Genomic DNA, 25,701 nt, shown 5'->3' with positions numbered 1-25,701 from the left:
TCTATGCTAGCAGATGTATTTCTGGGCTTTCTAAGTTCTGTTCCCTTGGTCGTTATATCACGGAACAAATAGCTCATGGTTTTAATTACCATAGAAATATATGTCTTATTGTCTCCTTTTTAATCCCTGGATCTGAGCTTGGCACAGAGCTGAGTATTTTATGTACCTTTGCTCATTTCCTCTTCTCAACACCCTACAGGGTAAGCACTATAGCTCCCATTCTACAGATTCTACAAATCGAGGCTCAGAATGGTTACGGAGGGGGAGGCCTGGTTCTGGAACTTTGGTGGTTCAACTCCGAAGCCCAAACCTCAACCCTACACTGTGGTTAAGGGCTAACTTGGGGGAGAACTTTGGTATGTGATGGTGCTGTGGTCATCATCCAATCTTAGCCCCCTTCTGCCCATGTTCTTAGGTAGGAGAGGCTGGGAGGTCACATTCTTCCTGAATGTAACTGATAACTGGTCTGCTATCTACATTTAGACACCTCTTCTGGTTGCTGGGGAACGGCAGCACCAAGGACAGCCTCTGCCTTCAAGGATCTTCCAGAACCTACCTACCTACCTTTCTTTCTTTCTTTCTTTCTTTCTTTCTTTCTTTTTTTAATGTTTATTTATTTTTGAATTTTTTTTTCAACGTTTATTTATTTTTGGGACAGAGAGAGACAGAGCATGAACGGGGGAGGGGCAGAGAGAGAGGGAGACACAGAATCGGAAACAGGCTCCAGGCTCTGAGCTGTCAGCACAGAGCCCGACGCGGGGCTCAAACCCATGAACTGCGAGATCACAACCCGAGCCAAAGTTGATGCTTAACCAACTGAGCCACCCAGGCGCCCCTGTTCCAGAACCTTTCCGAATATCTGCAGCGTGTAAGAATTCATATATGGTAGCTTGGATACGTGCTCCTCTTAACACTGATTTCCTTCCTTTGATTTTACAGGTAAAAGGAAAGAGTCAGAGGTGAAAAAGAAGAGCCAGAAGAGAAAGAGGAAATCTCGAGTGGAAGACAGTGATTTCAAGGGGGCAGGAAATTGGAAGCACGGAGCTTTCTCTACTGAACTGGTGCTGATGCCGCTCCTCGCAGGTAGTTACACCTGTTCCCAGCAGTTCTTAGTTGTCTGGTCCCACGTGGCTAGAATGTCCATAAACAGGATGCTTGCATTGCCCAAGCCTCTCCTCTGCCACCTACTTCCATGCTCACAGCCATTTCAGCAAAATGGAGGTGTCTCCATTACACAGAGGAGGAAAAAGAGGCGCAGAGAGGTCAGCTGGGTTGTCCGAGATCACACCAGCAAGTAAAGGCGAGGCCAGGATTGGAACTCAGGTCTGATTCCGAAGTCCAAAGAAACCTGTGAGAATAACTGCCCTGATTTTGTTTTCTAAATAGGATGCTGCTTTTTATAAACGCCTTCCTGCAGAGTTTTACAAAAACATCTAGTAAAGGAAATGAGGAAAAGGAACCAGTGTTCCTGGCCGATCATTTACTGCTCATGGCAAACTCTGATCCTCCCGGTGAACTTGTAGCTGTGATATTGGGCTCGCTTTCCTTTATTCTGTGAGGGACCAAAACTCAGAAAAGTCAGAGCAACCTACTTGAGGTCACAGAGCTCAGTGGCAGGACAGGGGTTTCATTTTTCTGCTTTGTAAGATCTATCACAATTTAGAAATGAGGCTTTCTCTGGCTTAAATAATAAATAGTAGGCATGTTATATCCATAGGTTGTGCTCATGGAAAGCTCAGAATATATTTTGGGTAACATTATGTGACTTCGTTTCTGAAATAGTATATGGGGGGAAACCCTTTTTTTTTAGAGAAGTTAATTTTCAAGACTAATTCATTGTAAATTTTTTTTGGCCATCAGGGTAAATGTGCGCCCTCTACTGGCCAATCTGCAGAAATTTAGGCTTCCGTCTTGGGATGGAACCCACCTTTGCAGCTGCTTGGGGTTTTACCTCCTAAAGTCAGTGTCGAGTGACTGGAAAATCATTTCTCACAAGCTCTTGGGTTGATATTGATACAGTTTGAGGAAATACCTTTAACTTTTTAGTTTTTACTTTTATTTATTAAAAAAATTTTTTTTAACATTTATTTTTGAGAGAGTGTATGAATGGAGGAGGGGCAGAGAGAGGAGGGGACACAGAATCCAAAGCAGGCTCCAGGCTCTGAGCTGTCAGCACAGAGCCTGACGGGTGGCTTGAACTCACAAACTGTGAGATCATGACCTGAACTGAAGCTGAATGCTTAACTGACTGAGCCACCCAGGTACCCCTATACGTTTGTTTTTGCCATAAAATAATAGCATAAGACTATTCCAAGACCAGCATGATGATTTTTGGTAATCATCTTCAATTTCAAATTAGGCCATAGGCTTTGCATCCCTGAGTGATGAATGCTGGTTGGCTAGTAACACATTAAGATTCTAGAAAGATTCTGTGTTTGGAATGAGCTCTTAACTTTCTATTATTGCATAGCGGAGGGGCCAAGCGTAGCCAGGCAGGACTGGCTTGGACATGGGTTCTGCCACTTATGGGCCAGGAGACCTCGGATGGCGTCTCACCATTTCTGGACCTTGGTTTCTCTATCTACAGAGCAGACATTATGGTGGCCACGCAGGGCTGTTCTCAGGATCAAATGGCATGAATGCAGGCTCAGGTCTGGCCGTTTCGGTGCACACACTGTGTGGCGTTCATTCCCCCGCTCCTTTTCTCTCCTCGGCTTGGGCACGTGTGCCTCCCCCCACTTCACCCCCCACAGTGTGAGAATGTATTTTGATTGTCACAGGTGGGAGCAGAGCGTTAGAGGGTTGCTACTAACTGCCCCACGATACACAGGATGGTCCCCACGACAGAGAACCCTCTGTCCTCAAGTGTTTGTGGTTTTGAGGTTGGGAAACCCTACCCTGGAATTATGGCTCTCCCTGCCCTAAATTTCTGAATGATGATTTGAGTGCATGTTTGCACGGGAGATTTCTTCTAAATTGGGCAGTCTTTTTCTACGAAGAGGCTTGCAAAATTCTAGAACACAAATCATAATTAGTTATGGCCTTAATGAGTCAGCTCTGTTGAAAAGAGAGATGTGGGAGCACTGAGGGCTGCTCCCCTGGAGCTGCACACGGCCCCACGCTCACGGCCTGTGCACATAGCCAGACACGCTGGGCCCATAACTTGTTTTGGAAGTGACTGCTCTTTTCTTTCTTTACTCTTTGTTTTTTTTTTTTTTTTTTTTTAACACTTGTTTATTTTTGAGGAGGGGGAGGGGCGGCGAGAGAGGGAGACAGGGGTCTGAAGAGGGCTCTGTGCTGACAGTTGAGAGATGATGCGGGGCTCGCACTCACACACCGTGAGATCATGATCTGAGCCCAAGTCAGAAGCCTAAATGACTGAGCCACGCAGGGGCTCCTGGAAGTGACTCCTCTTTCTGAGTGTGACTGACTGGGTTTTTGTGTGCCCTGGAAACGCATTTACAAGTGTCGTGAAAGGAATAGAACTGATTTTTTTGAGCACCCACTGTATGCTGGGTGGTATCCCCAGCACCTTCACATGTATGAGCCTTCTTGACCTTCCTGACCAAGAAAGCTGGGATCTGTGCCTGTTTTGCCCATGAGGACATGAAGCCTCAAAGAACCTATGCTTGTACCTCTCATGGCTGCTGAGAATCTAATCCGGGATTTAAGCCTAGGCCTCTCTGCTTGTTAAATTGGAGGATTTCCCTCTTCCCCTCCCCTCGCACCCCACCCTGGTATGTCTCCACCTGGTAAAATGTAGAGATGCCTTTTGCAAGAAAATATTCTCACTGCTACCCGTGTGCCACGCGGTGGCTCAGTTCACCCACCCTTTTCCCTAGTTGCGCCATCGCGCAGCCATTGGGGAAGGGGCGCCATGCTTGATCTGGTACCAGTTATATTCTACGTCAGCATCTAGGCTTTTCTCACTGGACTGCGACAGTGAAAGTGGCACCACTGGGCCCTGTAACAGAGACACTGACATTATGTGTTGTGTTCTAAAATAATTGCCTGGAGCAGCACTCTCTAGTGGAGCTTTCTGCAGTGATGGAAATGTTCTGTATCCGTGGTGTCCAGGCCAGTGGCTCCTAGCTACACGTGGCCACTTGAACATTTGCAATGTGACTTGTGTGGTGAAGGAACTGCGCTTTAAATTATATATATATATATATAAATTTTTTTAATTTTTTTTTTCAACGTTTATTTATTTTTGGGACAGAGAGAGACAGAGCATGAACGGGGGAGGGGCAGAGAGAGAGGGAGACACAGAATCGAAACAGGCTCCAGGCTCCAGGCTCCAGGCTCCGAGCCATCAGCCCAGAGCCCGACGCGGGGCTCGAACTCACGGACCGCGAGATCGTGACCTGGCTGAAGTCGGACGCTTAACCGACTGCGCCACCCAGGCGCCCCTTTAAATTATATTTAAGTGTAAATTTCAGCAGCCACAAATGGCCTGAGAACTTATTTATTTATTTATTTTAACACTTATTCATTTTTGAGAGACAGAGACAGTGAGTGGGGGAGGGGCAGAGAGAGAGGGAGACACAGAACCCGATGCAGGCTCCAGGCTCCAAGCAGTCAGCACAGAGCCTGACGCAAGGCTCGAACCCACAAATGGCAAGATCATGACCTGAGCCGAAGTCGGTCGCTCAACCGACTGAGCCACTCAGGCGCCTGAGCCTGAGAAGTTTTTAAAAACCTTAGTGTGGAGGCTACATCCCAGACCAAGTACATGAGACTGCTTGAAGGTACCACCCAAACATTGGTATTCCTGTAGATGATTCAGGAAATGCTGATATTACAAGGTGATCATCAAGATTAAATCACAACAAGTAAATTCCCTTAGGAGACCTATGGGGCCTCAGTTTGAGAAACTGACATATACTATGCTGCCCGTAGGTGTTTGCCAATTCGCTTTTTTTTTCTTTTAAGTTTTCTTCTTTTAGTTACGATTTATCATTGGCTTTTGTCAGGTTGCCCGATCCCTCTGTATTTGTGGTGGGGCTTTCAAGAGTAACAGTCTAATGCTCTGTGTATGTCCCTCCTAGGATGGCAAACTGTCATGAGTTGTGGCTGTTGGAAGTCTGCCAGCATTTTAGATTGTTATTTGAGTTTTAAAACAGAAGTTCCTATCATGACTGAGGAGCAAAAGCAGGATTTAAACCCTTTGACCATAAAGATCAAGTGTGTGTCCTGCCTTCCATCACAACCTGTGCCAATCCATGAACTAGAGGTAAGAGTGAGCCAGAAAAATGGACTTGAGAGCTCTTTTTCCCATCCAGTTGTCCGTGTCATCTCTACTTCCCCACCATGACCTTATGTGAGATGTATAATCATTTAGGATCTCATAGCAAGATATGAGAGAGATTAGGTTCCTGGGATTAAGAGCTACCAACTCTTGATGTCTCCCCACTGCACCACAGGTGTCCTTCAAGTGCAGGTAGTGATCCTCCCTTCAGATCCCACCCGCCAGGCTTCGTGAATACAGTAACAGCACTCACCTAGATGCTCACTCATTTTGAACCAACCAGGTTTAGCACTGATGTTTATCCTGGGAGTTCCCTTTTTCCTTTCTTGGTGGGATCCTTGTTTCCTGGATTCTGTCTTCCTCTTGATTTGTTTGCTTTCTGGTTTTGCTGGAAGACATCTTCCTGTAGATTCTTGAGAACAGGTTAATGAGAGGTGATTGTTTTGAGGTCTCATGTTCTGAAAATATCTTTATTCTACCCTTACACTTGATTTATAGTTTAGCTAGGCATAGAATTCTAATTTTCTTCAGAGTTTTGAAGGCATTGTTCTGTCATCTTTTATGTTCCATTTGAACCTTTGTATGTGCTTTGAATGTGGTTTTTTTTTTTAATGTTTATTTAGTTTTGACAGAGAGAAAGAGACAAAGCATGAGCCAGGGAGGGGCAGAGAGAGAGGAAGACACAGAATCTGAAGCAGGCTCCAGGCTCTGAGCTGTCAGCACAGAGCCCGATGTGGGGCTCGAACTCACAGACTGTGAGATCATGACCTGAGCCAAAGTCAGATGCTCAACCAACTGAGCCACCCAGGCGCCCCTGAGTGTGTGTGTGTTGTTGTTGTTGTTGTTGTTGTTGTTGTTTTTAACTTAGAATCTTCTTCTTGTCTTCTGAAACTGATTAATTATGTATCTTAGCTTGGGCATATCCACATCTGTGTATTATACTTTTATTTTGAAATAAAAGTTCAGATGAAGTTACAATCGTAGTACAGAGAGATCCTATGTAGTCTTTGCCCAGTTTTTTTCATGTTTATTATTTATTTTTGAGAGAGAGAGAGGGAGGGAGAGAACGAATGGGGGAAGGGCAGAGAGAGAGGGAGACACAGAATCTGAAGCAGGCTCCAGGCTCTGAGCTGTCAGCACAGAGCCTGATGTGGGGCTTGAACCCATGAATTGTGAGATCATGACCTGAGGTGAAGTTAGATGCTAACCAACTATCACCAGGTACCCCTGTCCAGTTTTTTTTCCAGTGGTTATACTTATATAACTATAGTGTAATATCAAAATCAAGATATTGATAAATGTATGTGTAGTTCTATGCCATTTTATCTTTTGTGTAGATTTATGTAACTGTCATTGCACTCAAGATACAGAATTACTACATCACCACAAAGATCTCTCATGCTATCGCTTTATGGTCACAACCACTTCTTAACCTCCCACCACCCCTAACCACTAATGTGTTTTCCGTCTCTATAATCTTGTCAATTTGAGAATGTTATTTTTGTGGGTTGAATTGTGTTCCCTCAAAAAGATATGTTGAACACCTAACTGCTAGCAACTCAGAATGTGACTTTATTTGGAAATTGGGCCTTTACAGAGGTAATCAAGTTAAAATGAGGTCATGAGGATGGGCCCTAATCCAATATGACTGCTGTCCTTATAAAATTTGGATGTAGAAACATAGAGGTAAGACTATATGAAGAGATATAGGGAGAATGCTATGTGAAGAGTAGAGTTATGCTGTCACAAGCCAGGAAGTGTGTCAGGCTACCAGAAACTGGAGGAGGCCGGGAAGAATCTTTCCTTAGCATCTTTAGAGGGAGCATGGCCTTGTTGACACCATGATTTTGCACTTGTAGCCTCCAGAACTGTGAGACAATGAATTTCTGTTGTGCTAAACCACCCAGTTTGTGGTAATTTATTATGGCAGCCCTGGGAAATGAACAGTTATATAAATGGAAACATCCAGTGTATGACATTTTGAGATATGCTCCCCTGCTTCAGCATAATGCCCTTGCATTTAGTGCAGTTTTCTTTAAAATTCACTAGCTCTTCTAATTGGTTTATTTAGACCATTTACATTTAGTGTAATTATTGATATTTTAGAGATTAGGTCTGCCATTTTAATATTTGCTTTCTGTTTCTTTGTTTTCTTGCCTTCTGGTGGATTATTTGAAAGCTTTCTAGAACTCTATTTTGATTATCTACAGCATTTTTGAACACATCTCTTTATATAGGTTTTTAGTGGTTACTATAGGAATTACATTATGCATACCTAGCTTATCACAGCCTACTGGTGTCAACATATTTCCAGTTTGAGTGAAATGTAGAAACCTTACCTTTCATCAAATCTGTTTACCCTATCTCATTTACAATTGTCTTAAATATTTCCTCTACATGGGCGAGAACCACATCAGATGATGTTATACTTTTTTTTTTAATTTATTTTTTAAAACTCAAGTTAGTTAACATACAGTGTAGTATTGGTTTCAGGAGTAGAACCCAGTGATTCATCACTTATGTATAGTGTTCATCCCAACAAGGGCTCTCCTTAATGCCCATCACCCATTTAGCTCATCCCCCCCGTCCACCTCCCCTCTGACAATCCCCAGTCCGTTCTCTGTATTTAAGAGCCTCCTATGGTTTGCCTCCCTCCCTGTTTTTATCTTATTTTTCCTTCCCTTACTCTATGTTCCTCTGTGTTTCTTAAATTCCATATAAGTGAAATCATGTGATATTTGTCTTTCTCTGCCTGACTTATTTTGCTTAGCATAAGCGAAAACTCTAGCTCCATCCACATTGTTGCAAATGGCAAGATTTCATTCTTTTTGATGCGGAATAGTATTCCATTGTATATGTATACACACCACAGGATGATATTATACTTTTTGATTCATTGTCAAACATAATTTAGAAAACTCAAGAGAAGAAAAGTGTATTTATCTATAGGTTTGCTCTTTTTAGTGTTCTTTTTCCTTTTTGATGTTCCAAGATTTAAAAAAAATATTTCTGTTTCAAGAAATTCCTTTAGTAATTCTTTTAGGGTAGATCTGATAACAACAAATTCTCTTAGTTTCTCTTTGTCGGAGCATGTCTATTTCTCCTCTATTCCTGAAGGCTAACTTCACTTAATTTAGAATTGGGGGTTGAGCATTTGAAAGAAGTTGTGCCACTTCCTTTTGACCTGTATGGTTTTTTGGTAAGAAATCAACTGTCTTTCCCAATAGGCTGGGTGGCATTTATTACTTGTAGCTTTCAACTTTTTTTTTTCTTTGTCTCTGGTTTTCAGAAGTTTGACTATGATATGACTCGGTGTGTATTTCTTTGGGTTTATCCTATGGATTCACTCAGTTTATGGAAATTTTAGGCTTACATCTTTTGCCAAATTTGGGGAAATTCCAGCTATTATTTCATTATTCTTTCCTTTTAAAATTTTTATTTAAATTCTAGTTAGTTAACAGTGCAGTATTGGTTTCAGGAGTAGAATTCAGTGATTAATCACTTACGTACAACAACCAGTGCTCATCATAACTAGTGCCCTCCTTACTACCTATCACCTGTATAACCTACTCCCCACCCACCTCCCTCCAACAACCCTCAGTTCTCTATCTTTAAAAGTCTCTTACAGTTTGTTTCCCTCTCTTTCTTCCCCTGTCTCATATGTTTATCTATTTTCTTTCTTAAATTCCACATATGAATGAAATCGTATGGTATTTCTCTTTCTCTCACTTATTTTGCAAGGCATAATACACTCTAGCTCCATCCATGTTGTCGCAAATGGCAAGATTTCATTCTTTTTGATGGCTAATATTCCATTGTATATGTATACCACATCTTTTTTTATCCATTCATCAGTTGATGGACATTTGGGCTTTGTAGTATGGCTATTGTTGATAATGCTGCTTATAAAAATTGGGGTGCATGCACCCCTTCAATTCTGTATTTTTGTATCCTTTGGGTAAAAACCCAGTAGAGCAATTGCTGGGGTCTCTTGTATGGTTCTCTTTAGTTTTTTAAGGAACCTCCATACTGTTCTCCAGAGTAGCTGCACCAATTTGCATTCCCACCAACAGTGCAAGAGTACTCCCCTTTCTCCACATCCTCACCAACACCATTTTGTTCTTGTGTTGTTAGTTTTAGCCATTCTGACAAATATGAGGTGGTATCTCATCATGGTTTTGACTTGCATTTCCCCGATGATGAGTAATGTTGAGCATTTTTTCCTGTGTCTGTTATCCATCTGGATGTCTTCTTTGAATAAATGTCTATTCATATCTTTTGCCCATTTCTTAACTGGATTATTTGCTCTTTGGGTGTTGAGTTTGATAAGTTCTTTATAGATTTTGGATACTAACCCTTATCAGATATGTCATTTGCAAATATCATCTCCCATTCTGTAGGCTGCCTTTTCGTTTTGTTGATTGTTTCCTTTGCTGTGCAGAAACTTGTTACCTTGATGAGGTCCCAATACTTCCATTTTTTCTTTTGTTTCCCTTGCCTCCAGCGGCATGTCTCATAAGCAGTTGCTATGGCCAAGTCAGAGAGGTTGCTGCCTGTGTTCTCCTCTAGGATTTTGATGGTTTCCTGTCTCACATTTAGGTCTTTCATCCATTTTGAATTTATTTTTGTGTGTGGTGTAAGAAAGTGGTCCAGTTTCATTCTTTTGCATGTTGGTCTCCAGTTTTCCCAACACCATTTGTTGAAGAGACTGTCTTTTTTTCTATTGGATGTGCTTTCCTGCTTTTTTTGAAGATTAGTTGACCATATAGTTGCAGGTCCATTTCTGGGTTTTCTATTCTGTTTCATTGATCTTAGTGTCTGTTTTTGTGCCAGTATCATACTGTATTGATGATTACAGCTTTATAGTATAGCTTGAAGTCTGCGATTGTGATACTTTTGTTTTTCTTTTTTAGGATTGCTTTGGCTCCTTGGGGTCTTTTGTGGTTCTACACAAATTTTAGGATTGTTTGTTCTAGCTCTGTGAGAAACCCTGGTGGTATTTTGATGGGGATTGTATTAAATGTGTAGATTGCTTTGGGTAGTATAGACATTTTAACAGTGTTTGTTCTTCCAATCCATGAGCATGGAGTGCTTTTCCATTTCTTTGTGTCCTTTTCAATTTCATTCATAAGTGTTCTGGATTTATTCCTAAGTCCTACTGAATTCCTATTCATAAGTGATTAGGTTTATTCCTAGATATCTAATTGTTTTTGGTGCAGTTGCAGATGGAATTGATTCCTTGGTTTCTTTGTCTGCTGCTTTGTTATTGATGTATAGAAATGCAACAGATTTCTGTATATTGACTTTTATATCCTGCAGCTTTGCTGAATTCATGTATTCTAGCAATCTTTTTGTGGAATGTTTCAGGTTTTCTACATAGAGTATCATGTCATCTGCAAATAGTCGAAGTTTGACTTCTTCCTTGCCCATTTGGATGCCTTTTATTTCTTTTTGTTGTCTAATTGCTGAGGCTAAGACTTTCACTACTGTATTAAATAGTAATGGTGAGAGTGGACATCCTTGTCATGTTCCTGACTATAGGGGAAAGGCTCTCAGTTTTTCCTCATTGAAGATTATATGAGCTGTGGGTCTTTTGTATATGGTCTTTATGATGTTGAGGTATGTTCCACCAGTCCCTACTTTGATGGGCATTTTAATTAAGAAAGGATGCTGGATTTTGTCAAATGCTTTTTCTGCATCTATTGAGAGGATCATATGATTCTTATCCTTTCTTTTATTAATGAGGTTATATCACATTGATTGATTTGCAAATATTGAACCAGCCCTGCAGCCCAGGAATAAATCCCACTTGATCATGGTGAATAATTCTTTTAATTTACTGTTTATTCAATTTGCTAGTATCTTGTTGACAATTTTTTCATCCATGTTCATCAGGGAGGTTGGCCTGTAAATCTCCTTTTTATTGGGGTCATCTGGTTTTGGAAGCAAGGTAATGCTGTCCTTGTAGAATGAATTTGGAAGTTTTCCTTTCATTTCTATTTTTTTGGAACAATTTGAGAAGGATAGGTATTAAATCCTCTTTAAATGTCTGGTAGAGTTCTCTTGGGAAGCCATCTGGCCCTGGAGTTTGGTTTGTTGGGAGATTTTTGATTACAATTTTCATTTCTTTTCTGGTTATGTGTCTGTTCAAGTTTTCTACTTCTTCCTGTTTCAGTTTTGGTAGTTTGTGTGTTTCTATAAATTTATCCATTTCTTCCACAGATTGCCCAGTTTCTTGGCATATAATTTTTCATAAAATTCTCTTATAATTGTTTGTATTTCTGTGGTGTTGGTTGTGATCTCTCCCCTTTCACTTGTGATTTTATTGGGTCATTTATCTTTTTTTTGATAAGTCTTGCTAGGAACTTATCAATGTTATTAATTCTTTCAAAGAACCAGCTCTTAGTTTTGTTGATCTAGTCTACTGGGGTTTATTGTATCTATATCATTTGTTTTTGCTCTTCTGCTGGCTTTAGGCTTTATTTGCTCTTCCTTTTCTAGCTCCTTTAGGTGTAAATTTAGGTTACACCTAAAGTATTAGGTATTTGAGACTTTTCTTGCTCTTGAGGTAAGCCTGTAGTGCAATATATTTCCCTTTTAGGACTGCCTTTGCTGCATCCCAAAGGTTTTTGGACTTGTGTTTTCATTTTCATTTGCTTCTGTATACTTTTTTATTTCATCTTTAATTTCCTAGTTAACCCATTCATTCTCTAGTAGGATGTTCTTTAGCCTCCATGTATTTGTGGTCTTTCCGATTTTTTTTCTTGTGGTTGACTTCAAGTTTCATAGCATTGTGGTATGAAAATATGCATGGTCAGGATGCCTGGGTGGCTCAGTCAGTTGAGTGTCTGACTTAGGCTCAGGTCATGATCTCACAGTTCGTGGGTTTGAGCCCCATTTTCAGCTCCCTTCTGGTGTACCAAATTTCTGTGGACAGATCTGCTGAGAACCTGATCTGTCTTCCCTTGTACATTAAGGACTTTTTTCCCCTTGCTGCCCTCAGGATTCTTTCCTTGTCTGTGTATTTTGTGAATTTTACTATGATATGCCTTGGTGATGGCCAGCCTTTGTTGAATTTAATGGGAATTCTCTGTACTTCTTGGATTTGGATGTTTGCATTCTTCCCCAGATTAGGGAAGTTTTCAGCTATAGTTTGTTCAAATCAATCTTCTGTCCCTTTTTCTCTCCATCTTCTGGGATTTCTATGATATGAGTGTTATTCTGTTTTAATAAGTCACTGAATTCCCTAAGTCTACCTTCTGATCCATTACCACTTTTTTCCAGCTTCATTGTGTTTCATAATTTTGTCGTCTGTATCACTAATTTGTTCCTCTGCTTCATCCATCCACACTGGCATGGCATACACTCAGATTTGCATCTCGGTTATAGCATTTTAAATTTTGGTCTGACTAGATTTTAGCTGTTTTATCTCTGCAATAAGGGATTCTCTAGTGTCGTCGTTGTTGTTGTTGTTGTTGTTTTTTCAAGCCCAGCTAGAATCCTTATAATTGTTTTACATTCTGATTCAGACATTTTACTTATATCTGTATTGATTAAATCCCTGACCGTCATTTATTCCTTCTTTCTTTTGGGATTAATTCTTCCATCTTGTCATTTTGGAGGAAAAATTAAATTTAATTTAATTTAAATTTAAAAAAATTTTAAATAAAATAAAGAAAGCTAGATTCTAGGTATGCTTTGGTCTGCTTGTTAAGAGAAGCTTGATAGAAAAAAAAGACAAAAATTAAAAAATAAGTAAGTAAACAAAACTTGCTCTTTCTGTATCTAAGAAAAACAAAGCAAAACAAAAACAGAATCAGCCAACCAATCAACCAACCAAAAACCTGAAGGAAGCTAGATCCTGTTTCCCCTAGAACTGAAGCTTTGCAGCACTCTATGATCAGTAGACTTGGTGTGGGCAAGGGGTTTGTGCTGGTCTTCGGGGGAGGGGACTGCTGTTCTGATTCTCAGGTGGACTTGCCCTATTGGAGATGTGCCTGGAGGGAGCAGTGGGCACGGCTTGGTGTAATGGTTCCGTTCTCCACTTGGTGGTGCTGTTAAGCTCACTGAAGTCAGTCAGTGCTGGTGGGCTAGGGGTGAAAATGACTTCAGCCCTCTCTCTAGTCTCTGGAGTGGAAGGTCCATACCCTCACAGACATGCGATCAGTCAGCCTTCCTGTATCTCCAGCTTTTGTTAGATCCCCACCTTCACCCTGTCTGTGTCCAAGCTGTCTGCCTGCCAGGTGCTGCTGCCCTTCTGTGCCTTATCTCTCAGGTATGGCTGTGTTTCAAAACCCCACACTTCAGAGATCCCCACACTTCAGACCAGCACTAATCCTCTGGGGGAGGATCTCGCTGTGCTGTGGCTGGTGCCAGCTTGTCCCAGAAAACATTTGTGTGATTGTGCAGCAGTAGTGGCTCAGTATTTATGGTAAATCGCAACACACAGCTGGTGCCAGGGTTTGCTGCCCTCAGCTGGTGTCTTTATTCCTATACTGGTGAACGGGGCAGCTCTATGGTGCCCACTGGGTCTTTTAACCATGGAGAGGCCATATCACCTCTACCAAATGCACTCCAAGCTGGGGAACTGCTTTTCCCCATGTGACCCAGGGGATCTTTAGACGTGCTGCCTGCTCCTAAGGCTCCACCCCACTTCCTTGCTGTAGCATCACCAGGGGCTGAAGTCCGAAATTTCAGACTCTGCGTGCTCTGCTGTTTATAAGAACTGGTGATATTGTTGGGCACCTGGGTTGCATCAGTTGGTTGAACATCCAACTCTTGATTTTGGCTCAGGTCATGAGCTCACAATTTATGAAATCGAGTACCACGTAGGGCTCCATGCTGACAGCACAGAGCGTGCTTGGGATTCTCTCTCCATCTCTGTCTGCCCCTCCCTTGCTCACGTGTGCACTTTCTTTCTGTGAAAATAAATAAACAAACTGAAAAAAAACTGGCAGTACTGAAATCCTCTCCTTTTTTCCTGTCAATGGTTTTGGGGGGCAGTTTTCTTGTGGAATCCCCCATGCACATTTTCACTCTTTTTTTTACCCATCGTTTCTCTCTGTCTCTCTCTAGCTACTCTCTCCGCATTGAGGGCTCCCTTCCCACCACAGCACCTGGGGCTCTTTTCTACCACAAGTCAAGTCTGCACTTCCTACCTTCCACGGGTCATTTTTTCTGTTTGTAAATATGCAGCTTTGTTCTCTAAGACTTTCCATCAATTTCTTGGGTGTTCAGAACGATTTGATATTTATCTAGCTGTTTGGGGTGTGGGGAGGCAAGCTTAGGGTTGCCCTACTCCTCTGCCATCTTAACCCTCCCCCCATTCCAGCCATTATTTCTTTAAATACATTTTAGCACTACCCTTGTTCTTCTCTCCTTCTAGGACTCCAATGACACGAAGCTTAGTTCTTTTGTTATAGTCCCCACAGGTCCCTGAAGTTTTAGCTCATTTGTTTTTAGCTTATTTTTCCTCTATGTTCTTCAGATTGGATAATGTATATAGTTTTATCTTCGAGTTCACCAGATCTTTTCTCTGTCCTTTCCATTCTGTTATTGAGCCCATCCATTGAGTTTTAAAATATTAGTTATTGTATTTTTCAATTCTAAAATTTCCATTTGGGTGGTGCCTGGGTGGCTCAGTCAATTAAGCCTCCAACTCTGGATCTCAGCACAGGTCTTGGTTTCAGGGTCATGAGTTCAAGCCTCACATTGGGCTCCATGCTGGGTGTGAGGCCTACTTAAAAAAATAAAAATTTTCATTTGGTTCTTCTTTATTTCTTTGCTGAGACTTAAAAAAAATTTTTTTTTCCATTTGATTCAGTAATGTTCATACTTGCTTTAAAATTCTTGTCCGGTAATTCCAAGAGGTGTCATTTGGTGTTAGCATCTGTTGATTGTCATTTGTCATTTAAGAAGTGGTGAGAGTGGGCATCCTTGTCTTGGTCCTGACCTTACGGAAAAGGCTCTCAGTTTTTCACCATTGGCAATGATATTAGCTGTTGGTTTTTCATAGAAGGCCTTTATTATGTTGAGGTATTTCCCCTCTAAACCTACTTTGTTGAGGTTTTTTTTATCATGAATAAATGTCATACTTCATTAAATGATTTCTCTGCCTCTGTGGAAATGATCATATGGTTCTTATCATTTCTCTTATTGATGTGATGCATCATGTTGATTGATTTGCAAACATTGAACTACCCTTACAAATCAGAAATAAATTCCACTTGATCATGGTGAAAAAATTTTTTAAATGTATTGTTGGATTTGGTTTGCTATTATTTTGTTGAGGATTTTTGCATCTGTGTTCACCAATGAGAGTGGCCTATAGTTCTTTTTTTGTGATGTCTTTATCTGATTTGGGTATCAGAGTAATGCTGGCCTGATGGAATGAATTTGGAAGTTTTCCTTTCTTTTCTATTCTTGGAAATAGTTTGAGAATAATAGGTATTAACTCTTCATTATTTTTTTTCAATATAAGAAATTTATTGTCAAATTGGTTTCCATACAACACCCAGTGCTCATCCCAAAAGGTGCCCTCTTCAATACCCATCACCCACCCTCCCTCCCTCCCACCCCCCATCAGCCCTCAGTTTGTTCTCAGTTTTTATTTATTTATTTATTTATTTATTTATTTATTTATTTATTATTTATTTATTTTTTTACTGAAAAGTCCACATTGTGTTCTCAGTTTTTAAGAGTCTCTTATGCTTTGGCTCTCTCCCACTCTAACCTCTCTTTTTTTTTTTTTCTTCCCCTCCCCCATGGGTTCCTGTTAAGTTTCTCAGGATCCACATAAGAGTGAAAACATATGGTATCTGTCTTTCTCTGTATGCCTTATTTCACTTAGCATCACACTCTCCAGTTCCATTCACGTTGCTACAAAGGGCCATATTTCATTCTTTCTCATTGCCACGTAGTACTCCATTGTGTATATAAACCACAATTTCTTTATCCATTCATCAGTTGATGGACATTTAGGCTTTTTCCACATTTTGGCTCTTGTTGAGAGTGCTGCTATACACATTGGGGTACAAGTGCCCCTATGCATCAGCACTCCTGTATCCCTTGGGTAAATTCCTAGCAGTGCTATTGCTGGGTCATAGGGTAGGTCTATTTTTAATTTTCTGAGGAACCTCCACACTGTTTTCCAGAGTGGCTGCACCAATTTGCATTCCCACCAACAGTGCAAGAGGGTTCCCGTTTCTCCACATCCTCTCCAGCATCTATAGTCTCCTGATTTGTTCATTTTGGCCACTCTGACTGGCATGAGGTGATATCTGAGTGTGGTTTTGATTTGTATTTCCCTGATGAGGAGCGACGTTGAGCATCTTTTCATGTGCCTGTTGGCCATCCGGATGTCTTCTTTAGAGAAGTGTCTATTCATGTTTTCTGCCCATTTCTTCACGGGTTATTTGTTTTTCAGGTGTGGAGTATTAACTCTTCTTTAAATGTTTGATAGAATTCACCTGTGAAGCAAATGGTCCTGGATTTTTCGTTTGTTGGGAGTTTTGTGACTACCAATTCAATTTCTTTGCTGGTAATCAATCTGTTCAAATTCTATTTCTTCCTGATTCAGTTTTGGTAGGTTATATGTTTCTAGGAATTTATCCATTTCTTCTAAGTTGTCTGATTTGTGGGCATGTAGTTTTTTATAATATTCTCTTATAATTGTGTGTATTTCTGTGGTGTTTGTTGTTATCCCTGCTCTCTTTTTTAATTTAATTTTTTATTTTTATCTCTCTTCTCTTTTATATGTTTTTATTTTCTTGGCTCCTTTCCACTTTTTTGTTGTTGTTGATAAGTCTGGCTAGAAGCTTATCGATTTTATTTATTATTTTTGAAGAACCAGCTGCTTGTTTCATTGATCTGTTCTAGTGTTTGTTTGTTTTAGTTTCTGTATCATTTTTCTTTTCTAATCTTTGTTGTTTCCTTCCTTCTGCTGGTTTTAGGTTTTGTTATTCTTTTTCTAGCTCCTTTAGGTGTAAGGTTAAGTTGTTTATTTGAGATTTTTTTGTTTCTTGAGATAGGTCTGTATTGCTATAAACATCTTTCCTAGAACCACCTTTGCTGTGTCCCAAAGGTTTTGAGCTTTGTGTTTTCATTTTCATTTGTTTCCATGTATTTTTAAAAAATTTCTTATTTTATTTCCTGGTGGCCCATTCATTGTTTTACTAGCATGTTATTTAACCTCCATGTATTTGTGATCTTTCCAGGTTTTTTTCTTGTGATTGACTTCTAGTTTCATAGTGTCGTGATCAGAAAAGGTGCATGTTATGACTTCACTATTCTCGAGGTTTGTCTCGTGGCCTAATATGTAATCTATTCTGGAGAAGGTTTTTTTTTTTTTTAATTTTTAAAATATTTACTTATTTTTGAGAGAGAGAGCACACACAGGGGAGGGGCAGAGAGAGATGGGGGCAGAGGATCCAAAGTGGGCTCTGCACTGACAGCCGCGAGCCCAGTGTGGAGTTTGGACTCACAAATTGTGAGGTCGTGACCCGAGCCGAAGTCGGACACTTAACTGACTGAGCCACCCAGGTGCCCCACACCCTATGTCTTTTGATTGGAGCATTTAGTCCATTTACATTCAGAGTAATTATTGATAGTTTTGTATTTGCTGCCTTTTTATTACTTGTTTTATGGTTGTTTCTGAAGATTTTCCCTGATCCTTTCTCCTCTTTCTCTCTTTCATGGTTTGATGGTTTTCTTTAGTGATATATTTGGATTTCTTTTTTTTAATTCTTTGCATATTTATTAGTGTCTTTTTATTTGTGGTTACTATTATGTTTGTATATAACATCTTCTGCATAGAGCAGTCTGTTAAATTGATGGTTGCATATGTTTGAACCCATTCTCTACTCCTCTTCCCTCCCATGTTTTAGTGTCATATGATGTCATATTTTACATCCTTTTACTTTATGAGTCCCTTGACTCATATTCAAAGAAATACTTATTTTTAATGCTTGTGTAGTTTTTATTTTTCATACTCTCACCTGTATTCTTTCCATTAGACTCAAAGAGTTCCCATTAAGGGGCGCCTGGGTGGCTCAGTTGGTTAAGCGTCTGACTTCGGTTCAGGTCATGATCTCACGGTTCATGGGTTCGAGCCCTGCGTCGGGCTCTATGCTGACATCTCAGAGCCTGGTGCCTGCTTTGAATTCTGTGTCTGTGTGTCCCTCTTTCTCTGCCCTCCCCCACTTGCACTCTCTCTCTCTTTCTCTCTCTCAAAAACAAATAAACATTAAAAAAATAAAAAGATTTCCTGTTAATATTTCTTGCAGGGCTGGTTTAGTGGTCATGAACTCCTTTAGTTTTTGTTTGTCTGAGAAACTCTTTATCTGTCCTTCTATTCTGAATGATAGACTAGCTGGATAGAGTATTTTTGGCTGCAGATTTTTCCCTTTCAGTACTTTGAAGATATCATGCCACTCCCTTCTGACCTGTAAAGTTTCTGCTGAAAAGTTTGCTGGTAGCCTTATAGGCTATTTTTAATTTAATTTAATTAAAAAAAACTTACATCCAAGTTAGTTAGCATATAGTACAACAATGATTTCAGGGGAAGATTCCTTAGTGCCCCTTACCCACTTAGCCCATCCCCCCCACCCCCTCCCACACCCCCTCCAGTAACCCTCTGTCTGTTCTCCACATTTGAGAGTCTCTTGTGTTTTGTCCCCCTCCCTGTTTTTATATTTTCGCTTCCCTTCCCTTGTGTTCATCTGTTCTGTGTCTTAAAGTCCTCATATGAGTGAAGTCATATGATATTTGTCTTTCTCTGACTAATTTTGCTTAGCGTAATACCCTCTAGTTCCATCCACGTAGTTGTAAATGGCAAGATTTCATTCTTTTTGATTGCTGAGTGATACTCCATTGTATCTATATACCACATCTTCTTTATCCATTCATCCATCAATGGACACTTGGGCTCTTTCCATACTTTGGCTATTGTTGATAGTGCTGCTATAAACATGGGGGCGCATGTGGCCCTTCGAAACAGCATAGCTGTATCCCGTGGATAAATGCCTAGTACTGAAATTGTTGGGTTGTAGGGTAGTTCTATTTTTAATTTTTTGAGGACCCTCCATACTGTTTTCCAGAGTGGCTGCCCCAGTTTGCATTCCCACCACCAGTGCAAAAGAGATCCTGTATCTCTGCATCCTCGCCAACATCTGTTGTTGCCTGAGTTGTTAATGTTAGCCATTCTGACAGGTGTGAGGTGGTATCTCATTGTGGTTTTGATTTGTGTTTGCTTGATGATGAGTGATGTTGAGCATTTTTTCATGTGTCAGTTGGCCATCTGGATGTCTTCTTTGGAGAAGTGTCTATTCCTGTCTTTTGCCCATTTCTTCACTGGCTTATTTGTTTTTTGGGTGTTGAGTTGGATAAGATCTTTATAGATTTTGGATACTGACCCTTTCTCTGCCATGTTGTTTACAAATATCTTCTCCCATTCTGTCACTTGCCTTTTAGTTTTGCTGATTGTTTCTTTACTGTGCAGAAGCTTTTAATTTTGATGAAGTCCCAGTAGTTCATTTTTGCTTTTGTTTCCCTTGTGTCTGGAGACGTGTTAAGAAGTTGCTGCAGCTAGGGGCGCCTGGGTGGCTCAGTAGGTTGGGCATCTGACTTCGGTTCAGGTCATGATCTCACACTCCATGAGTTCAAGCCCCGCGTTGGACTCTGTGCTGACAGCTCAGAGCCTGGAGTCTGCTTTGGATTCTGTGTGTGTCTCTCTCTCTGCCCCTCCCCTGCTCATGCTCTGTCTGTCTCTGTCTCAAAAATAAATAAAAAAAACATTAAAAGAAATATTTAAAAAGAAATTGCTGCAGCTACGATCAAAGAAGTTTTTGCCTGCTTTCTCCTTGAGGATTTTGATGGCTTCCTGCCTTACATTTAGGTCTTTCATCCAATTTGAGTTTATTTTTGTGTATGGTGTAAGAAAGTGGTCCATGTTCATTTTTCTGCATGTCAGTGTGTCCAGTTTTCCCAGCACCACTTGCTGACGAGACTGTCTTGATTCCATTGGATATTCTCTCCTGCTTTGTCAAAGATTAGTTGGCCATACATTTGTGGGTCCATTTCTGTGTTCTCTATTCTGTTCCATTGATCTGAGTGTCTGTTCTGTGCCAGTACCATACTGTCTTCATGGTTACAGCTTTGTAATACAGCTTGAAGTCCGGGATTGAGATGCCTCCTGCTTTGGTTTTCTTTTTCAAGATTGCTTTGGCTATTTGGCGTCTTTTCTGGTTCCATACAAATTTTAAGATTGTTTGTTCCAGCTCTGTGAAGAATGCTGGTGTTATTTTGGTAGGGATTGCATCAAATATGTAGATTGCTTTGGGTAGTATTGGCATTTTAACAATATTTGTTCTTCCTATCCAGGAGCATGGAATCTTTTTCCATTTTTTTGTGTCTTCTTCATTTTCTTTCGTAAGCTTTCTATAGTTTTCAGTGTATAGATTTTTCACCTCTTTGGTTAGATTTATTCTTAGGTATTTTATGGTTTTTGGTGCATGGGCTCTTCTTTTTTAATGTTTGTTAATTTTCGAAGGAAGGGAGACAGAGCATGAGTGGGGCAGCGGCAGAGAGAGGGAGACACAGAATCTGAAATGGGCTCCAGGCTCTGAGCTGTCAGTGCAGAGGCTCAAACTCACAAAGTGCGAGATCATGACCTGAGCTGAAGTCAGTCGGTTAACCGCCAGAGCCACCCAGGCCCCCCTTTAAATAAACTTTCTGATGTCTTTTCTTTCTCTTCTTCTTTTGGGATCCTTATATTTTATTAAAAATTTTGCTTGTTTGTTTTTGAGAGAGCACGTGTTGGGGGGGGGGCAGAGAGAGAGAGAGGGAGAAAGAGAATCTTAAGCAGGCTCCATGCCCAGCACCGAGACTGACAAGGGGCTCTATCTCATGACAGTGAGATCATGACTTGAGCCAAAATCAAGAGTCAGATGCTTAATTGACTGAGCACCCACGCGCCCCCTTCTGAGATCCCTATAATATGAAAGTTATTATGCTTGATGGAGTTGCTGAGTTTCCTAACACTATTCTCAATTTGCATAATTTTTGTTGTCTCATTTGCTCATCTTGGTTACTTTACTGTCTTCCAGGTTATTAAATCATTCCTCTGCTTCATCTAGCCTCCTGTTTATTCCATCAAATGTATTTTAAATTTCACTTATTTTGTTCTTCATCTCTGATTGATTCTTTTTTTATCTCTTTGTTGAGGATCTCACTGAAGTCCTGCACTATTTTCTCCAGTGAGCATCTTTATGATCATTACTTTATTTTTTTTATTTTTTTTTCAACGTTTATTTATTTTTGGGACAGAGAGAGACAGAGCATGAACAGGGGAGGGGCAGAGAGAGAGGGAGACACAGAATCGGAAACAGGCTCCAGGCTCTGAGCCATCAGCCCAGAGCCTGACGCGGGACTCGAACTCACGGACCGTGAGATCGTGACCTGGCCGAAGTCAGACGCTTAACCGACTGCGCCACCCAGGCGCCCCTGCGATCATTACTTTAACTTCTCTATCAGGCATATTACTTCTATCCATTTTGCTTATGTCTCTTGCTATGGTTTGGTCCTGTTCTTTCATTTGGGACATCTTTCTCTGTCTCCTCATTTTGTCTAACTCTCTGTGACTGTTTCTCTGTGTTAGGAAAGTCAGCTACTTCTCCTGCTCTTGAAGGTAATGGTCTTATGAAGAAAAAGTCCTATAGTGGCTCTGCAGTGTCCCCTGTTCCCTGGGACCTGGCGCTTCAGGGAGTGCCTCCTGTGTGTGTTGTTTATACCCTGCTGTTGAGTCCTGGCACCCTCCCTTTTTTTCAGTCCAGTTGCTTGCAGAGGCTGTTTTTGCCTGTTGTGGGCAGTGTTTGGCTCCCAGCAGGAGTGGGGTGCATTTTAATAAGGTGTGCACTGGTCTGCTTGTGAAATGAGACCTGCCAGCACAGCTGCTCTTGCTAGAACTAAGGTCCCACAAAATATGCAGGTCGGGAGATGAGGTGTTGGTGCAGTTTGTGCCCGTTTTCTGGGAGAGGGGCCCTGCAGTGTGGGGACTGAGGCAAGCATGACTGGGAAGGGTAGGTCTACCAAAGTTTGTGGAGTTGGGGAGACCTTGGTGTAAGCCAGTTAGGTAGTGAGTGTCAGTGATGCACTGGTTCCCGCAGGTGGCCGTATGTTTTTGCTGGGGGTAGGGGAGGGAAATGGCACCTGCCAGCTCCTTTGTTCCTGGAGAGGTTTCCCTGTTATCCCTGCCTCTCTGGGCCATGATTTGCGATGAGTGAATCACTCTCCCTCTTCTCTGCCCCCGCCACCCCTGGCATTTTTCAAACTGCTGCTTCTAGGCTGTGTCTGCCTGGGTTGTTTGTTATGCTGTCTCTTTAAGGGTGAGAACTCTACTTTCTAATGTCTTCTGGGCTCTCCCAGGGCTGAATCTACTGATTTCTAAAATTCTAGGCTTTAAGTCTCAGTCACAAAACTCAGCCCCTCTTTCTTTCAATACCACATGTTATGGGGATTCGTCTTCCCTTCGTGGGCTCCCTGGTGTGAAAGTCTATTTTTTGGCCTTCTCTGCAACATTGGCTCCTTCCCCACCACATACAGACACAGTTCGTCTCTTTCCCAAACCATGTCTTTCCCCTTCCCACCTTCTTTGATGTGACCTCTTCTCTACCTTTAGTTGTGGAGTTGTTCTGTTAGTCTTCAGATCATTTTCTGGGTTATTTACACTGATGTGAGCATTATCTCGTTGTATCTGTGGGAAGAAGTGTGTGCTTAGGGTCCTCCTACTCTGCCATCTTCCCAGCCTCCTCAGATATCTTTTATACAAGTTTCTTCTCTCCTCCTAGAGCTCTGATGATACAAATGTGAGACCTTTTCATATTGTCCCACAGGTCCTTGAGGCTCAGTTTACTTTTAATTTTCAGTCTCTCTTTCTCTATGTGTTCAGGTTGCATATTTTCTATTGATCTATCCTCAAGGTCACATACTTGTTCCTCTGCCGTCTCCATTTTGTTCTTTGGGCCATCCAGCAAATATTTAATTTCAGTTATATTTTTTAGTTCTAAAATTTCCCTTTGGTTCTTTGTTATTGTTTCTATTTGCTGAGACTGGTTACCTTCCATTTGTTTCAAAAATGTTTGCAGTTACTTGTTGGAGAATGATTATAATTGTGGTCTTAAAGTTTTCATCTGATAACTCCACTATTCATGTCATCTCAGAGTTGGCATTTGTTGGTTGTCTCTCCCCCGATAATTCCTAGTTCTTTGTATGTCAAGTAATTTTGGATTATATCTTAGACATTTTAAATATTATGTTATGAGCGCCTGAGTCTTTTTAAATCCTATGGAGAATGTTGGTTTCTTTGTTTTATTAGACAATAACCACAGTTAGGGTGAAGGTGTAATTTCCAGTTTACCTTCTGTAGCTGTGGTTTTAAGGCCAATTCAGTATTCAAAGATTTTGTAGTGATATTTAAGCCTGTGCTGCATGTGCACTACTCAGGGGCTATTCTGAGACCTGTGCAGTGGTCTCTCTATAGTTCAGTTCTCAGAACGCCTGGTATGCTGCTTAAGGCCAGATCCACACATGCATAGTTCAGGTATAAGCTCAAGTTTACACATAGCTTTATGGAATCCTTTTCTTGATTTTCCTCCTATCTACACTCTCCAGTTCCTCAGGAATCCTCTTCCTGGTCTGCTGGCTTGAAAGGTGTATCTTTAGTGTTTCCACTCTAACATGCCTTTCCTGGGACTTGGACTGCTTCTGAGAATAGGTGGTGGGAAGATATGTAGAGTAAAAACAATAGCGAGGGTGTGCCACACACTTCGTATCACAGTTCCTTTGGTCAAAGAGGATTTCCCTCTTTTGGATTTTTAGGTGCCTTTGGGGTGGTTGTCTGGGTCAGTTGGTAGAGCATGTGACTCTTGATCTCGGGGTTGTAAGTTTGAGTTCCACATTGGGTGTATTTATTACTTAAAACCTTCAAAAAACAAACAAAAGATTTTTCAGTGCCTGCCCAGTTGCTGCCACTGCCATCAGATTGCAGCGTTGGAACTTGAACTTGAATGAGGGCAGGGCCAGGAGAGAAAGACAACAGGAGATCCTCCCCAACCTCTACTCTTTGTATCCTGTAGTGGCGGGGGAGCGGGGTGGGGGGGGAGTCCCTCCTCCCATTCTTTAGAACAGAAAGAAAGGGCTTCTCTTAGACCTCTGTCAATGCCTGGTGCACAATTCTGGGATTCAGCTTCCTTTTGAATCCAGTCTGTGACATACAGGAGGAAGATAAAATCCAGGAAACTCACAGCTAGATTGGTTGTACTTTGAGTTTGTTCTCTTTCTGCAATCTGCCCATTACCTTTTACTTTCCAGAGACCTCTGACAGCAGCTCCATGCATTCTGTCTACAATTTTTGGTTGCATTCACCGGGAGATATGTGGCAGATGTGCTTACTCCATTTAGCCAAATTTTAAAGTTCATCTTGACCAGTTTTAATTTTTCTTTTTTATTATTGTTTTATAGATGTTCTTTTTATAGTCTGCATACAAGTCCTTTATCAGATGTTTAGGTATTGCCCATATTTTATAACAGTTGAGGACTCGACTTTATTTGACAAAGTCCATTTTATTAACTCTGGCTGTTATAACTAGTGCTTTTTTGTGTCCTGTCAAAGAGATCTTATCCTTCGTTCATGAAGATTCTCTCCTATGTCTTCTTCTAGAAGATGTAAAATTTCAGCTTTTGTATTTAGGTCTATGATTCATCTAGAATTAATTGCATTTTTCTGACCATGAAAACTGTGTATTTCTCTATTTAGATTTTCTTTAATTTCTCTCTGCAATAGTTTGTAGTTTTCAGTGTGTACAGGTCTTACACATCTTTTATTGCATTTCTTTCTAGGCATTTTATGTTTTTATGGTATTCTAGGTGATATCTTTATTCATCACCAGTAAATTGAAATACAATAGATTTGACCTTGATATTCCTTTTTATACACATAACCAAATATATTTAGTTTATATGTATCTGATAATTCTAATATCTTATGCCTTCGTGCAACCAATTTTGCTAGTAGTACCTTTTACCTTAGTTATTTTGTGATTTTTTACTATGAGCTCACATTTAATTGGACGTTATCTGTGGGGATTCTTTGAGGCCAAGGTTGAATGTGGATTTCTCTAGGTTTCTTGATTGCTTCTCCCAGGTACCTGGGAGCATACCAGCCCAGGATTATTTAAAAGTAAATTTTCAGTTTCTGTGTAAAATAAGTAGTACACTTGGGGTATGAATTCAGATCATAAACTTGCATAAGGGATAACTTTTGATAATAAAATCTTAGCCCCAAGGTTAAGTTGCAAGATTCCCTGTTTTCTGTCCCTCCTTTCCATCTCATTCTCCATGCCCTCTTAAGCCCCAAACCTTTGAGCCTTTCCTCACCTTGTATCTTTCTCCTTGAATAC

The 25,701-nt window shown here is 40.8% G+C and overlaps 1 protein-coding gene across 4 annotated transcripts in view; it reads left to right on the top strand.

The window, feature by feature from the left end:
* Nucleotides 1-25,701, top strand: part of CFAP92 (cilia and flagella associated protein 92 (putative)) — a 79,767-nt gene that overhangs the window by 21,649 nt on the left and 32,417 nt on the right. For 3 of the 4 annotated variants that reach the window (XM_045493976.1, XM_045493977.1, XM_045493978.1), the window contains 2 exons: nt 940-1,083; nt 5,049-5,233. In XM_045493976.1, coding sequence (XP_045349932.1) covers nt 940-1,083; nt 5,049-5,233 — 329 coding nt within the window. The remainder of the gene's footprint in view (nt 1-939; nt 1,084-5,048; nt 5,234-25,701) is intronic. The other variant, XM_045493979.1, reaches the window with a different exon arrangement.

The sequence above is a fragment of the Leopardus geoffroyi genome, chromosome A2 (assembly GCF_018350155.1).
Source record: "Leopardus geoffroyi isolate Oge1 chromosome A2, O.geoffroyi_Oge1_pat1.0, whole genome shotgun sequence".
NCBI lineage: Eukaryota > Metazoa > Chordata > Mammalia > Carnivora > Felidae > Leopardus > Leopardus geoffroyi.
The sequence above is the reverse complement of the archived record's forward strand: the minus strand, read 5'-3'. Positions and strand labels throughout refer to the sequence as shown.